The sequence below is a fragment of the Curcuma longa genome, chromosome 11 (genome assembly GCF_044706935.1).
Source record: "Curcuma longa cultivar G26 ecotype Majalengka, Jawa Barat chromosome 11, ITB_CL_G26_1.1, whole genome shotgun sequence".
Taxonomy (NCBI): Eukaryota; Viridiplantae; Streptophyta; class Magnoliopsida; order Zingiberales; family Zingiberaceae; genus Curcuma; species Curcuma longa.
Genome location: NC_133871.1, coordinates 24197757 through 24215006, shown reverse-complemented (window position 1 = coordinate 24215006; position 17250 = coordinate 24197757). Strand labels below are relative to the sequence as shown.

The 17250-nt window shown below is 34.7% G+C and overlaps 3 protein-coding genes across 3 annotated transcripts; all 3 read right to left on the bottom strand.

The window, feature by feature from the left end:
• Nucleotides 1-204: 204 nt before the first annotated feature.
• LOC141840680 (GDT1-like protein 2, chloroplastic) lies at nucleotides 205-10082 on the bottom strand. The gene is made up of 10 exons (XM_074728729.1): nucleotides 9946-10082; nucleotides 7216-7360; nucleotides 5918-6101; nucleotides 3618-3665; nucleotides 3276-3372; nucleotides 2828-2982; nucleotides 1544-1609; nucleotides 1412-1462; nucleotides 1227-1331; nucleotides 205-564 (listed from the first exon to the last, which is right to left on the bottom strand). Exons 1-10 carry the CDS (start codon nucleotides 10040-10042, stop codon nucleotides 499-501), a joined length of 1014 nt encoding a protein of 337 aa, XP_074584830.1. The 5' UTR covers nucleotides 10043-10082; the 3' UTR covers nucleotides 205-498.
• Nucleotides 10083-10647: 565 nt separating this feature from the next.
• On the bottom strand, nucleotides 10648-12687 carry LOC141842251 (thioredoxin H-type-like). The gene is made up of 3 exons (XM_074730468.1): nucleotides 12387-12687; nucleotides 11094-11216; nucleotides 10648-10992 (listed from the first exon to the last, which is right to left on the bottom strand). The coding sequence occupies exons 1-3, from the start codon at nucleotides 12456-12458 to the stop codon at nucleotides 10858-10860; spliced, it is 330 nt and encodes a 109-aa protein (XP_074586569.1). The 5' UTR covers nucleotides 12459-12687; the 3' UTR covers nucleotides 10648-10857.
• A 1751-nt stretch (nucleotides 12688-14438) lies between these two features.
• LOC141839268 (thioredoxin H-type-like) lies at nucleotides 14439-16188 on the bottom strand. Its single transcript, XM_074726981.1, has 3 exons — nucleotides 16050-16188; nucleotides 14835-14957; nucleotides 14439-14739 (listed from the first exon to the last, which is right to left on the bottom strand). The coding sequence occupies exons 1-3, from the start codon at nucleotides 16128-16130 to the stop codon at nucleotides 14605-14607; spliced, it is 339 nt and encodes a 112-aa protein (XP_074583082.1). The 5' UTR covers nucleotides 16131-16188; the 3' UTR covers nucleotides 14439-14604.
• Nucleotides 16189-17250: the final 1062 nt, after the last annotated feature.

Sequence of the window (17250 nt, the reverse complement as noted above, 5' to 3'; positions counted from 1 at the left end):
ATGCTTCAGTGTTTTAGAAATTTAAATGTGTTTTTTTTAAAATAAATTATGATTATAAAAAAAATTGACAGCTTTTTTGAATCGTATCGCTCACTTTTTTATTTCATATAACAATTCCTATTAAATATAGGTAGAAAACAATTTCTATATAATTTTCCCTCATTATTCGAGATGAGAAAGAAGGAAATCGAAAGGGATCTTAAATAACAGGGAAATATCAACCATATTACAAACCAAAAAGAAACTCACAGATGATGTTTAATCTTTATCCTAATAATTTCACAAGCCAAAACAATAGCACCAAGCTCTGTTCACATAAATTCATGGGTTAGTTAGTGCTTGAGAAAATTTTAGCAACAAATGAGTTTATTCTTGATGTAACCCAATGCGATGCGGCTAGCATGAACAGTGGAGTTCTTGGATGAAGAATTCGTACTCGCACTAACAATCCACTTATTCGGCTGCTGTATCATGAACAGATTTCAGTAATTCAAGCAACTAGAAAACCCCAAGTAGCGTGGCACCGGCGAAGATGAGAAACAAGACACCACCTAGATATCCAACCTGCAAATAAACAGTCGTTAAATATATCGTTTCGAGCAAACATTTATAGCAACCAAAAGAGGCACCTTTGTGCTTTCTGTTCCCTAAATACTTCGTTATTTGATGGATCAAATAGACTTTAAATAAAAAATAATAATAAGATGCTATTTGTATGAGTGTAAGTGCAAAGAATTCGAATATGGTTTTTGATCTAGCTAACAATTTTAATCAGAATTCTAGGAACACATCTAAATTTTTAATTTTGAAATATTTTGATTCATTTAGCACATTTAAAAAATTCCTAACATTGAACTAAAAAAAAAAATTAAAAATTAAAAAAAATAAGAGCACATTTAAATTCCTAACCCTTACTCATGTTTTTATTTCGAAATGTTTCACTCTATCTAGTAATCTTGGTTAAAACTAGATAGACCAAAACATTTCAAAATTGAAAGAATTTCAAATTCTCATGTTTCCAAGAACACAAATATAGTCTTAGTTTTCCAATTCATTTGGTGTATGAAAACAAATTAAATGGATATTACTTGACATGGATATTTAGGGAAGACGAAAAATGGCAAAAAAAAAAAAAGTGCACCCTTAAGTCTAAAAACCTACTAAAACTCATGGCACATTTTAGAAAACCTGACAACATTTGCCATGGTGAGTGCTCGAGGGCGTACCAGTTTTTCTGAAATGTAGTTGGCTAGAAAGGCTCCACCTAGAACTGCAATAGATGTAGCAAAAAAGTGTCCAGCAATGGCTCCACCGGCTACTCCCCAAGGGGACTGAAAATGTAGGAATTTGGAGAGGTAATGTAGATATAATGTACATACAAGACGACCACAGATAGATTCATCAACCATACCTGTGCAGCCCCAAGAGCGATCGTAGCCAACATTGATCGATCACCCCATTCCTAAATGGACAATTTAACATTTTAGCAAATTTGTTCATGGAGTTAACAAAACAGAGGAGAGATCTTCAAGAGAAATCTTACCGCGAAGAAGACAAGGCTGAAAGACTTCCACAGAACTTCAAAGGGACTAGTGAGTTTCTTTGCAACCTGAGAGCAATTGTATTCCATGCTTCAAAACACAGAAAATGTTATGAAAACTGAGGATGGAAAGATAGGAAGGGGGTGAAGAGGAAAAGCAACATAAACATGCCAATCTAAATTATGAGTTATTATAGCATAGACTCTTTAGAGGAAGAGGAAAATTTGTTGTTCATGTGTCCACAACATCCTGTCCCAATTACTCCAATAAAATTGCATCAAAGCCAATCTAAATGTCCAACCCAATCTATGAGTGATGCTCTAACTATGCCACATACTAGTTCAACTTATCATTATGTTAATCGGGATAACTGATAAGGATGTCTAGTTTGTCTTGCACATTATGATGCAGATAAATAAAAGTATACTTCATTTTCAGTTAGATTTTGTGACACTTATACTTGCTGAAAATGACACCAAAGTCATGAGGCCTGTTTATTTACAAATGCAGAGCTGCAAAACTGTAATTTGAGTTTTTCAAGAAGGATATTTGGAATGTCTTGCTATACGAATATATCATTAATAAAATAGGAAAAACCTTCCTTTTTTCCAACAAAAAATGGTTACTACCATATAGTATCCAGTATCCACCAACCACTAGGGCACTTATGGTATTAGGACGCCTTTGATGTTGCTACAATTGTTGTCTAGGAAACTTATTGTACTGAGAGAAGGAAGAATACAGCTTTTGACATAAAACTTGAGGTGGACAACTAAATATAAAATAACATATGAACAAAGCCTTTTCCCTGATTATCTTGGGTTGTTTTTTGACCAGAAGACCTAGAACTAAACCAACTGTTTACTCTTTTAAGTAACCTGCTGAACGAACTATGACAAGAGACAAGGCACACTCAAATATGATGTCAATCAATAATATTTCAACAATTTGTGAAAGGCAAGAACTTTTTCTTTTGATCAAGATGAATATAAAGTAATATCTCCAAACTGGCAGCATTAAACATTTGTCTTGGTTCTACTTTCTTAGTTTCACTTTAGTAATCCTAATAAATTTTAATGAAAAACGAAGATCAGAACAATAATTATTCATAGTTTCATTCAATTATGAATTAACACGTTTATTCATAATATTGACTTGGAACTAATTATTGTATTAACCCAACAATTAGCATAGCACTGAAAATCTCTACACAAGTTTGACAAAGATAAGATGAAGGTAAGATGTATTAACAATTGCAAAAAAAAAAGCTTCCCAAACTATGTAACCTTTTCCTTAACGAGCTCCTCAGCTTCAACGAGTTCACCAAGTTCAGAATTTTCTTTGCTGTTAGTGCTGGATGGAATTTCCCAAGCATTTCTTATAGAACTCAGACCAAAGAATGTCAAGAGTGCCACTGCTGCGTATTCTCCAATTGGAAGCGCTAAAGAATTAATTGTAATTAATACAAAGCGGATAATTCTCTGACAATAATAACAAAAAAGATGGATGGTAACAACTATCTTGGTAGATAAACAACTCATTGTTTTTTCATGTTATCAATCTTATTAACTATCTACAGGAAAACAATTATATAAATTCTAAAGTTCTATAAATGAACAAACATCGGGGAACCAAACTGTCTATATGTGTTTCAATACTGACACTCCAAATTTTCTCAGTTTTTGCTGACGGCATAATTTCAGACCCTTGTGCATAGAAAAAGAGAAGACTTACTTGTCTGAAACTGTGCTGGTAGAGAATTAAATAGCCGTCCTATTATTACAGATAAGATCGTCATTAGAGATAGAGCAACCATTGAACCAAGTAAAACCTGTTCACAGAGAGGACATTATAGAAAACAAGAAAAATATAAATCATCAAGGAAAAAATTCATAATTTCACATCTTTGCAAAATATGCAGTGTAAGGAAATTTCAGGAAATATGAAGGCACACTAGAATTAGAAATCTTAAAACATAGATAAGATACTACAACACAGCCAAAAGAAAACATCCTAGCAAGGAGACTGCAAACATAGAAAAGAATGTAAAAAGGGTAAATGGATTAAGAAACATACCATTGCTTTGTCATATTGCATTGCCAACAATGCAGCAATGAAAAATGTCTGCAATCACAAAGGTAGAGTAGAACCCCTGTCATTTCTTTAGTAGACAAATAAATATAATTTAAATTTCTCAACACAAAGATGCATAAAAGATGATCAGATAACAGGAATAAAATTTTCAAATAAATGTGCAAATATCTTAACATAATCATAAATATTTCTATGTTTGATTGCCAAAAAAAAAACTTGGAATACCTATTATTGTGGAATAGTTATTCCTTGCTTCAGTGCAAAAGGTAATATCTTATCTATTCCATCCATTAAAAAAAAACATTTGATTGGGCCAATTGGACCAACCGAGAAGGTCAAAAGGATTTACCGAGCCAAATTGCCTAATCAGGCCAAAGGGACCAGTCTAGTCATCTAATCGAATACATTGGTCGGTCCAAAAGAAGTTGACCGATTGAGATGGCCTGAGGGACCAGTTGGGCAAAGAGCTCTTGAGGAACTAGTAGAACCTGACATGCCTAGCACGTAGGTGGGCTACACAGGTTAAAAGGACCAAATGGGTCTGTAAAGCCAAGGAAGTCAGAATAAAACCACATTGTACCAGCTAGTGAAGCAGACTCATTGTATCACGAGTCAGTCAAGTTGAGTGAGGCGGATACACCAGTTGTGTTGAGCGGTTCGAGTGAGTTAGTCAAGTCGAATGAGCCAAGTGGATCGATCAGGCTATCTAATTGATCAGGGCAATCAGGTCGATCTGTCTGATCAAGGTGGTCAAGATGGTAGGGTGTTGAGTTGGATATACTAGCTGGGTCTTGTTGAGGTGGTAGAGCCAGAAGGGCAAATCCAATCAATGTGTTAGATAGGCTAGATGGATCTGTTGAGATAATCTAGGCAGCCTAACTAGTTGGGTCAATTGCACCAGTTGGAGCATTAGGGCCACACAAACCTATCAAGTGATCAAGGTAGTCAAATCGGTTGAGCCATACTAACCGGTTGGGCATAACTAACTGATTAGGTGATCATGCAGTAAGACAAGTAAAAAACCTATTTATATAGGGATTTTCTTTTTCACTGTGAAAACTATTCCTTGTGTATCCTTAATAGCATTTCTAACCAAATATAAGAATAATTATTCTCTATATTGCATTCCATTCCAAGCAAAGACTTGGAATAATTATTCTATTCTTAATAACATTTCTAATCAAATATAAGAATAATTATTCTCTATAATGCATTCCATGAACCAAACAAAGGAATTATTGTTTCCTTGTCCATTCTATTCTTTAGAAATAGTTATTCTATTCTTAATTTATTCTGTTCCATGAACCAGAGGCACCATTACTGTCATGTCTAATAATATTTATCACTTAGTGCCTTTTCTAATCCATACTATTTATGAAGTCAAGATTATTTCAGATTCTTCTTGCTTGGTTTAGGAAATGGTTAATTAAGCTTCAAATAAAAAATTATAGTATAAATGAAGTGACTTAAATCTTAAAAAGATTTTAAAAATACAAGAAATTAAAAAGGAAACTAAAAGAAGTAACTACAATAAGTAAAATATAGATAGAAAAGTACAAAGTAATTAGCATGTGGGAATCAATGTTTGACAAAGATTTAATCTTAATGAAGAGGAGCCTTGGCGTAACAATAAAGTTGCTGCCATGTGACCTTAAGGTCACGGGTTCGAGTCGCAGAAGCAGTCTCTTGCAAAATGCAAGATAAGGTTGTGTACAATAAATCCAATGTAGTCCGACTCTTCCTTGGGAGGGGCCTCACACTGATGGGAGCTTCATGCACCGCGCTGCCCTTTAACTTTCACGCATACTTGAACATGTTACCCAGTTCCCTACTATGTAATCGTAAAGTCAGTAGATAAAGTTATTTTGTTATTTGGATATACCTAAAATAACATATCTAGAGAGATGTACAAAGAAGAGGAGAAAAATAGCTCTAAAGTAGATACATCTAAAATACCATTTGTAGATAAATTTAGAAAACACAAATTAATACTAAACACGTAGTAACAAGTAACAACAGAAAGTAGAGTAAAACAGATATAACAGCTATTTGAAAAGTTACATGATACTTAACTAGATGATGATAGATTTAAAAAAAAACATAATAATCATGTTGCATCAGCGACAGCTAGTCAAGAAAAACAGATCTAGAAACAACTTCCAAAAATTAAAATGATTTCAAACTAAAATGTAGCAAGTAAGAATGTAGCTTCTGGCAATATCCTAGTTCTCAGTAGTGTACTGAAACAGGGAAAGAATAACATGTTAATGTGAGTATATCACCTTGTCTCCGATCTCAGAAACAAATATCAATGTGAATGCAGCTGTAAATCCAGATTTTGCAAGTGTGGCTATAAAAGATGAAGGTCCTCCCTTCACGGAGACAATAAGCACAAATGCTATGGCACAAACAAGTAGCACACCAGCAATAGACAATGGATACTTCATTCCTGAAAGAGGTGTTTGGCTGCCATTTAAGAAGACAGTTATTCTTTATTTTCTGAAGTCTAATGAAACCATATTTAGTCAGTTGTTAACATGCATAAATCTGGAGAAGGTGATGTGAACAAATATAAACAAACTTTCCACAGTCTGATGAACAAGGTTGAGAAAGCTTTGCAGTCTACAAATTATCACCTTGTATTGAGACCTACATGAAGTGGTGAAAAAAGTATGGTATACAAGATCCTCTATGTTAGGAAGTCCATAACAGATACTACACTAACGAGGTGTATCTACAGTCAGTTGAAAATGTCTTTTAAGTTCTTTGCATTTCTAGAGCAGAATGTGGACTGACTTTTTTTTAGCTTTGCACCAAATTCTGATCTATATTTAAATTGGATCAGATAAAGTTGGATATCCCTAATTAGCAATCCTTAAGTTGGCAATAAAGTAGCTACAAGTGACATTTTTTCACTTTTCTTTATTAACAATTCTATGACATTGAAACAAAATAAATGATTATGTAAAGGAATATTACATGGTAACTAGGTAAAGTAGCTATCTAATTTGCAAATGATAGAAAATAATATGCTAAAGAAAACTAGATGCCGCCAAAGAAATAAATACACCAGGTTATCACAGTTCAGCTCATGTCAACACATATTTAGTTTCCATATGATCCGGCATATTTACCATACTGTCCAAGTAAAATTAGTACTAGTACTAAAATTTCAATTCATGAATTCAACAAGTTTGATTTACCTTGTGAAATATAAGTAGACAAGAACTACAGCTCCTTACATTTTTTTCCCAGATATTTCATTACTCAATTGGCCCCACTTAGTGGGATAAAGGACTGATTGTTGTTGATATTTCATTACTCAATTTAGGTCACTAACTGGAGAGAAATATCAAACCAAAATAGCATCAAAAAGATAAATATGGAAATACAAGATTCATGATACGTATTAAGCATGTGCAATATTTTCAGAAATCAACATGAAATTTGTTGAAGGCAAGTTCTGTGTTGTCTGTAATTCTAATGGTTTAATTAATTTTGATGCAGAAATATATTGCAGCTTAGAAGTGACTAAACAACAAAAGATAGATCAACATGATATTAAAAAGATAAAACTCACAACTTAGATGGAGTCTCACGGGTAGAACCATCCATGAGATTACTGTGAATTCCTTCTTCACCATAGCTCCCAGTGTCAATGTTGGATGCTTGAGCTCTGACATCATGATGTACTACTTTCAACCTGAATCTGGATCTATATCTAACTACAGACAAGAAAATTCTAAAAGGTAATTGTCATTTTAAGATTGCTGCTCTACTATAGAGATGATAACAATTAAGTTAGTACATCATGGAGAATATTGTAAACTACAAGTTGATAAGATAAAATAAAGGACAAAAATGTAAAGGATATGTATAGTTGATACCTTTAAAATGAGTGATCCATCCATAGCCCCAGCTAAGCATCTACCTAAGAAATAGGCCCATATGGTTCATAGTGAATACCCATGTAGCTACCTTTAATTAAGTATTCATGTATTAGTTCATAGGTCATCTCATCCCTTTGGAAGAGTAGAATGTTGTGCCTTACGGAAAGCACCCCAAATAAAGGGGCATAACCATTTAAACTCATCTCTTCTTTATTTTATCTTTCTGTACTGTATCATCTAGAATTGGCTGAGATAGAAAGATTTTGTTCTGACTGAAATTTATCACTAGTGGACTGATATAGATATATTGTTGGCACCAATAAATACTATTATATTGAAAGAATGGTACCAACTGACAAAAGGTTTGTCTATATCCGTGACTGACTCATCCTCTAAATCCATTTTTTTATCACGAGGAGGAAATGAAATACTATTAAAAGTAAGAGAAGGGGAGTTACAGTAGAGTTAGAGAAATAAAATGGTATTTGTAGCTTATAGCATTTTCTTTTTGTTTCAGTTGTGCCAATCAAGTCTGTTCCAAGTGGTTAACCAGTGTTATTTATGGACATTATGATGGAACCAATTCTAATATCGAATGTCCTAGAAGCATTATCTAATCTAGGTCTTAGAAAACTATGATATTGATTTCATTAGGATGTTATAAGAACTAATGTTTTTGTCCAATGCATGGCATAACCATTATCCAAGATGCTTATTATTTTTTTCTAAAATTTTAATTCCCTCTCAAATTATTATAGGCTTGTATCAGGTGGCAAATAAACTAAGTGGAACATGGATATAGAAGTTAATTTATTTGAGTTGATCTCAGTATGCTTATGCTAGTGCAGACACAATACTAAAATTGTACCATTCCGACCAAATCCTGAAACCTCAGCACAAAACAATCCTTTAAACCCTAGGCCCAAGGCTTGAACTTTTGTACTACCATATAATGGTTTCTTAGTTGAAAGGCAGCAACATTATGGATCTTCACTGAGTTTGTTTAGCAAGTACTCTCAGGTTTAGGTTTACTGAATAATATGTAGTGACCTCTCACTTCCCATTTGCAAAGGTAGGCTCATCAACTTAGTAGGCAACAGTTTTACCATTCCACTTATAAATTGACCTATGAAACTATTCAGGATAATTCCAACCTATGAAACTATTCAGATATGAGACTTTTAAAAGAAAGAGTATTTTTAACTCCACTATTCCTTAGGTAATGTACTGGAAAGGTGCCACAGCATGTAAATTTCTAAGACAATTCTTTTGAAACTGTCATTGAACTGTAATGCACATTTTTCAATTTACGTAGTTAGTAATGTTCTAAAGTTGAATTTAAACAAGATTATATTTGGCCTGTAATAATCTCTTGGCTCTCAATAGTGTAGCTCTTAGCTAATGTTGTATAGCCTACAATAAGGCCTCACATCAGGATTTTAGACCTCTTACTTCCATGATGCACTATGTGAAAATTTATCACATAACTATCTCTTTCATGGTTTGTCTCTAATAATTTGGTGTCTCTTTATTGCATATCCCATGTAAGCAAGTTAGGTGGGAGCACTGTGGTGTGTTCTTGAGGGCATAGTTAGGTGGGGAGAACTAGCTTCCACTGTGAGAGAAGTAACACCCTCCACTAAGGATTTACTTAATGGGTTTATCTGTCTCCATAAAAAATTCGAAGGTCATCTCCATGTTATCCCCTTGGGCACAACCAAATGATGTTATCCCAGCCAATAAGACGAAATGTAAGTACATGGGCTTAAAAGCTCCAACTTTACCAAACACCCGACTGTTAGTTTTACCCCAATGAACGACACTTCTTTTCCTGTCAATTAACATGAACTATAATTGGTAAATTAATTAAAGGATGTAATTGTATTAAATTAATACATCATGAACTTTAAAGAATATCATTGCTTTACTTTAAAAATTATTAAATTTATCAAGAACTTTTCAACTTGTAATGAATCCATCATTTCAACTCGATTCTACTAATCTATTGTTAAATGCCGACATGAGCCAATTCATATGCCAGATCTTATATCCCAATCAAGCATTCTGAAAGTACCATAATAAGCTAAGATAACGAAACAAATCCGAATTTACTTAATAAAATAGAAAGAAAAAAAACACAAGGTTATGATTCTCTGAGGTCCTGAGGATATCTTAGACCGGTGGCTATATAGATACACACACAATATAAGAATTCTCATCTTTTTACTCGTGTTTTGGTTATAACTCATTCATTGACCTACACTCTTGTGCTGCCAGTAAGCTGCTATCTGTGCTAATTCGGGTTTTCTGACAAATTTTATTACTAGAAGATATTTTGCCAAATCTTTATTCGCCCGTTTCACAAGTAAACTATAAGTAGCGCTGCGAAATCGGAAAGAGAGTGAGGAAAGCGGAAGAACCTGGTGATCTGGCGGAATGGGTTCTTGGTGGAGGGAGACGAGGAACGCCGAGGCTAGGATATACGAACCGGGAGGGGGAAAGGGCTCGGAGAGCCATCGAAGGCTAACGGCGAAAAGGAAGAGAGAGAGAGAGAGAGAGAGAGAGAGAGAGAGAGGGACCAACTCCTGGAGGGATAGAGATAGGAGGAGGAGGGGATACGGAGCTGAAAGGCCACGCGCTCGTCACTCTACCGGATCGGGTCGTTCAGGCTCCTTGGGCTCGTTTTCAGGCTTTTTGGGGAGCTTGTGTTTATTCAAATTATTATCGGCGAACTGTTTCCTATTTAGTTCATTGATTAATACTGATTAAGATTAGTTTTATTTAGTTCCGCTCTATGTCCTATTTACTATTATAAGAGAGTCTAGGTATTTTTTTCTCATTTACTTAATATAAAATTTTAAAAAAAATAAATTTCAAATCTATTTACACATTATTATTATTATTATTATTTATTAAGCAAAATTTATTTATTCTTTTCTGTAAAAGATAAAATCCGCCACCCTAACGGCTACACACGATCGATCCCATGACCATCTATGAGAAGGTAAAATTGATTACGATAGAAGAGGGTATTATTCGACTTCGTTAAAATTCAACTCAGTTATGTTTCAAAGGCAAAAAAAAAAAAAAAAATCTATTTATTCTTGATTTATGAGGAAATGTGGTCGGAATAGCGTGATGCTTATATATAGGCATATATATAAATAAGAAAAGCCATGGATCTGGCATTTAGCTTCAAACACTTCAATCTTTATTTTGTAACACAATCACAGAAGGTTTTGCAAACAAGAAGGGAACAACAATTAACCCAACGCATAAAGGATTTCATAGATCGTAACTGGAAATGTAGCAACATGATCCGATCGCGATCATCAAATTGCTGCGAGCAGTTCAACTTTCCTCGTCAATTCCCCGGGATTGGCACCCGCAAGTCTCTCCACTTCTTTTCCCTCCTTGATGAAAATGAAAGTTGGTATTCCTCTTATTGCCCACTCCTGCGAGAGATCCTGTTTCGAAGGCAAAATTAGAAATGTAGGACACAGGAATGGATCATCAACAAAATGAAAGACACGAGTTTAATTTAATCTAGCTAAATGCTGCAGCCTACCGTCGACTCATCAACATCCACCTTCAGAAAAATAATATTGGTGAATTGTTCAGCTAATTTAGCAAAGTGGGGAGCAATCACTTTGCAAGGTCCGCACCATGTTGCAGTAAAATCAACCACCACCTGCATTCCATCAGCAGATTGGAGACGAAACAAAAATCAACATGGAGTAGTTTCATAGAACTAACTTCAGATAACAAGTACAGAACCATTTAATTTGCAATACCAACAAAGAAAAGGAATTAACCTATTGTATAGTTTTCGCTCCTCTCCCTCTTATCTTAATCTATAATGTGATAATCCCAGTAGCCACATCTCTGGGGGTGGTCGGCCCGGTCTCACGGAAGTTTCCCACCGACCACCAGGGTAAATCGGGAAGCGCATACGGTAGCTAATCCAGATGCCCAACATCCTTTGATTGCGTTCCCCATTTGGAGGAAAATTTCTACTGCCGAAACGGCCCCATATCAGAAAATCCCCTAAAGGATTTTTTGGAGGCACGATACCACTAGGTTGATAAGAGCATACTGCCGAAACAACACTTTAGCCGAGCTAACACATGAATCGCACAACACCTCAATCAACAAATATATGTTGCTAAGAGGATTCGAACTCGAAACCTCAAGCAACAGGTGTCTCCATGCTTACCACTCGGGATAAGACACTTCAACAAACTGGGATTATCATTTTTTTTAATCTATAATGTGAACTACCAATTAAAGGATGAAGGTAGAATATTAGCCAGTTCTTTTTGCTATCCCGACTTCATAGGGTTGAATTGATAGGTAAGGAGTTCAAATAACATGTGTTTTTTTTGTTTAAAATCTCTCCCGATCTCTGCTGAGATGATGAACAAGAAATCAGAAAAGAAAAGGTTGTGTTTTTTTTCATGGGATGAATCAGTTCAAAACACAATCATTTTCCACGATTCTGAGTCAATTCTCTTGTGTCTCCCTCTCTGCGCACCAATTACCCGAATCATAAGATCGTTGGCTTCGCAAGTACTTGTGATCAAGTATATTATCAAGCCAAGCATTTTTATCAGTAAAAGATCGGTTCTAAACAAGGCGGTTTTACTGTACATTAAGGCAGATTCGAATCCATAACATCCTTCAAATATAAATTGTAAAAAAAAAAAACCCAACGGAAATGCTTCGAACAACAAACAAGGAAAAATTAAGCGCAAACCAGGCAGAAATTTCCCCCCACCCCACCCCAAACAACCAAAAAGAAAAGAAAAAAAAAAAGAAGAATATACGTATAAAATAGAGGAAACTGGATCAAGCAATTTACCAGCTTTTTGGACTGGATCTGCTGATCCAGCTCATCTTTGCTTTTGCATTCGATGACTACTCCCTCCGCCATTTGATCTGCTTCGATTTGATTTCTGCGCTCGAAATAAACTTAGGCTTCGCGACGGCAAAAGCTCTTGTTCTGAGACGAGACGGAAATGGGACTTTGGGCGACGTTATTTATAGAGGCGAAACGCTAGTTTGAAATAAACTATACATGAACTAAAATGCCGCCCGTCATTTCCATGTTCATGTGATGGAAATTCTACGCGCGGAAATTATTGTTTTCTGTCAACTCGCATCCAAATAAATTTTTTTTATTTCCTTTTCCATTAATTAATTCCAAAAAAAAAAAAAGAAAAAAAAAGAAAATTCTAATTAAATAGCAGTATTATCCTCCATTTTTTTTATAGAAGTAAAAACGGAGAAGGAAAATTGATTAGGACTGCAAAGTCAAATCTTGAAGCTTCTAATCACATGCCAAATGCTAAGAGAAATAATTTTTTATCAGTAAAATATAATTTTTTGTAGTCCATAGCTGTACCAAAATGTGAAAGGAATAAACACTTTTTTATTGCCGAATTTCTTCGAACTATACCTTTCTTAAAAAAAAAAAATGATAAATCCCAATCAATCTCATGGACTCAATCCCTGGAGGTGATCGGTCCGATCCCACGGAAATTTCCCACCGACCACCAGAGTAAATCGAGAAGCGCATATGACGGCCAATCCAGATGTCCAACATCCTTTGATTGCGTTCCTCATTTGGAGGAAAATTCCTATCCGTAACTGGAGATCGAACCGCGAGTCCCTGAATCACAATCCGGATGTCCTATCGTTGCACCATTGTCCCGGGGACGAACTATACCTTTCTTCGTGATTAAGTTTAGTAGTTGAACATGATTTATAGTTATTTAATTAGCACGCCCCACACGCAGCCAGAGAATAATAAAAAAAAGGGGTTAAAGTAGTAAATAAAAAATAAGATTAAAAAATCATCTAGGTCTATCTAGATATAGATATAGACAAATTACTCATAAGATTGATTTCATAGGATGTCAATTATAAGAACTAATGCTTTTGTCCAATGCATGGCATAACCATTAATCGAGATGCTTATTATTTTTTTTTCTAGAATTTTAATTCCCTCTCAAATTATTACAGGCTTGTTGTATCTGGTGGTAAACAAACTAAGTGGAACGGGGATATAGAAGTTAGTTTATTTGTTAGTGCAGACACAATACTAATTGTACCATTCCGGCCGGCCAAATCCTTAAACCTCAGCACGAAACAATCTTTTAAACCCTAGGCCCAAGGCTTGAACTTTTGTACTACCATATAATGGATTTTTAGTTCGAAAGGGTTAGTCTGTTTAGCCAGTACTCTCAGGTTTAGGTTTACTGAATAATATGTAGTGACCTCTCACTTCCCATTTGCAAAGGTAGGCTCATCAACTTAGTAGACAACAGTTTTACCATTCCACTTATAAATTAACCTATGAAACTGTTCAGGATAATTCCAACCCACAGCAAGTAAATTTCTTAGACAATTCTTTTGAAACTGTCATTGAAATGTAATGCACATTTTTCAATTTACATAGACAGCAATGTTCTAGAGTTGAATTTAAACAAGATGATATATATTTGGCCTGTAATAATCTCTAGGCTCTCAATAGTGTAGGTCTTAGCTAATGTTGTATAGCCTACAACAAGGCCTCACATCAAGACTTTAGATCTCTTAGACCTCTTAATAAACATCTAGACATTTTCCTTGAAGCAAGATTTTAATACTGTGATTACCCTCGAGTTTATTTTATATACAAGAACCCCTTGTATTTAGTTGATGCATTTTATATGCAAAAACCTTTCATATTTCAATGCTAACTTTTTATGGGTTCTAAATATTAATCATAATCAGACTTCTTTATAAGCCCTTCCATGATGCATATTTTTTATTTTTGAGGGAACATATGTTCTTAAGTTTCGACTGCAAAATGTGATCGGAATAGCATGATGCTAGGTATATATAAATTAGAAAAGTCATGGATCTGGCATTTAGCTTCAAACGCTTGCAGTCTTTATTTTATAACACAATCACAGAAGGTTTTGCAAACAAAGGGAACAACAACCCATAACATAAAGGATTTCATATATAGTTATTGGAAATCATAAGGATGTAGATATCACCATAAGATGTAAGGCCGCAAGATGATCCAATTATTAAATCGCCGCGAGCAGTTCAACTTTCTTTGGCAATTCTTCTTTCTGGGCACCAACAATTTTCTCCACTTCGTTTCCCTCCTTGATGAAAAGGAAAGTTGGCATTGCTTCTACTTTCCACTCCTGGGCGACTGTCTGTAGCGAAGACAAAATTAGAAATGTAGGACCAAGGAATGGACCATCAACCAAATGAAAGACGACAAGTTTAGTCTTAGCTAAATGCTGCCTACCTCCAACTCATCAACATCCACCTTCAGAAAAATAATATTGGTGAATTTTTTCGCTAATTCAGCAAAGATGGGAGCCATAACTCTGCAAGGTCCACACCATGAAGCAGTAAAATCAACCACCACCTACATTCCATTAGCAGATTGGAGCAAAAACAAAAATCAACATGGAGTAGTTTCATAGAACTTACTGCTATCACTTCTGATAACAAGTACAGAACCACTTAATTTGCAATACCAGCAAAGAAAAGGAATTAACCTATTAAATAGTATGATAATATAGAGAGTTTTTAACAAATGAATATTCGTAGTATTTGATCAAACTCAAAGTTTCTGTCGCTATATATTAGATAGATAAACTACAGAAAGATTCCACAGTAGGGGTCTCGATTACTTGGATGGAAGTATAAAGGAAAGGATGGAAGGCAATAAAAACATGTACACAAATGTGATCTCCATGTGTAACTTTCTGAGTTTTCCCTCCTCGCCCTCCTATCTTCTATAATGAAAACTACCAATTAAAGGATGAAGATACAATATTAGCCAGATCTTTTTGCTATCCCGACATCATAGAGTTGAACTGATAGGTAAGGAGTTCAAATAACATGTTTTTTTTTTTGTTAAAAATCTCTCCCGATCTCTGTTGAGATGATGAACAAGTAATCAGAAAAGAAAGGTTGTGCCTTTTTTTTCATGTGATGAATCAGTTCAAAACAAACCCAGGCTCTCAAAAAGCATCAACAGGAAAAACATCACATGCTGTTGCCTGTTGCAATTGATCATTTCCCCCAATGAAGCACGCTAAAATTTCATCAATCACTTAATTTTTACTTCTTCCTAATACAATCTTGTTTTCCACAATTCTCTTGTATCTCCCTCTCTGCGAACCAATAACCCGAATCATAAGATCGTTGGCCTCGCAAGTTCTTGTGATCAGGAATATTATCAAGCCAAGCATTTAAACGGGGTGCAATTTTTCTCAATAACAGATCGGTCCTAAACAATGCGGTTTAACTGTAAATTAGGGCAGATTCGAATCCATAACATCCTTCAAATATAAATTGCAAGAAACCCAACGGAAATGCTTCGAACAACAAAACGAGGAAAAATCAAGCGCGAACCAGGCAGAAATTCCCCCACCCCACCCCAAACAACCAAAAAAAAGAAATTAAAAAGAATATACGTATAAAATAGAGGAAACTCGATCGAGCAATTTACCAGCTTTTTGGACTCGATGGAGCGCTGGATTTGCTGCTTCCACTCATCGACGGTATGGCATGCGATCACTCCCTCCGCCATTTGATCTGCTCTCGAAATAAAATTAGGGTTCGCGACGACAAATGTTCTTATCCAGAGACGAGACGGAAATGGGACTTTGGGCGACGGTATTTATAGAGGCGAAACGTTAATCAGTGGGAAATTATACATTTACTAAAATGCCCCCGGTCATTTGATGGAATTTCTAGGCGCATAAATTTTTTCTGCGTCTCCGCGCATCCAACTAAAAATATTTATTCCTTTTCCATTAAATAATTCTAAAAAAATACGAAAAATAAAAAAGAAATTCTAAATAGCACAATATTAAAAGGGATTTTTATGGTAAAATCTAATTATGAATTATTGTGGTCCATATTTGCTACCAAAATGTGAAAGGAATAAACGTTTTTTTTATTGCTAAGGGGAATTTATTCCTTTCTTCGTGATTAAGTTTTGTAGTTGAAAATTTATTAAGGCCGTTGAATGATTTGATGGGTCATCGTTATTTAGTATGTCAGAGATTAAAAAAAAAGATTAAAGTAGTAAATTAAAAATATGATAATTACTTATTAAAACTTTAGAAAGTTCCATCAATCTCATAATAACAATAGTTTTATAAAATATATAAACATATTTTTGACATGATTAATATAATACGATAAAAAATATTTCTTCCATAGTGGAAATGTGGAATTCCTCTTTGAAATGTATTTGGCAAATGCAAATTTTACTATACTTCTTCCATGTACCTACCTATAAAAATGGCTATATTCTTAATGACAACATTGTGAAGGAAAAAAAAATTCAAAAACATGTTCAATTTGAAAATCATTTTTATTGAGAAAAAGATGTTTGTGGACCATTACTTTCCTAAAAAATTATTTTTATGAATAAATTTTAGGGTGCACAATGAATGTTTCCTTCAATTAAAATATCTCTCATTTGTAATTTTTTCAATAAAATAAATCATCTCCAAATTGGACATTTTTTATTTTGTTTTTCAATTAAATTTAGGGTGCACAAAGAATATTTCCTTCAAGTTAAAATATCTCTCGTTGCTTACCAAAATTTCGTAATTTTTTAAATAAAAAAATAATCTCCGAATTGGACACTTGCGGCGTGGTGAGCGAGCATCGACTTGATGTTCCGCGATGCCTCTAAT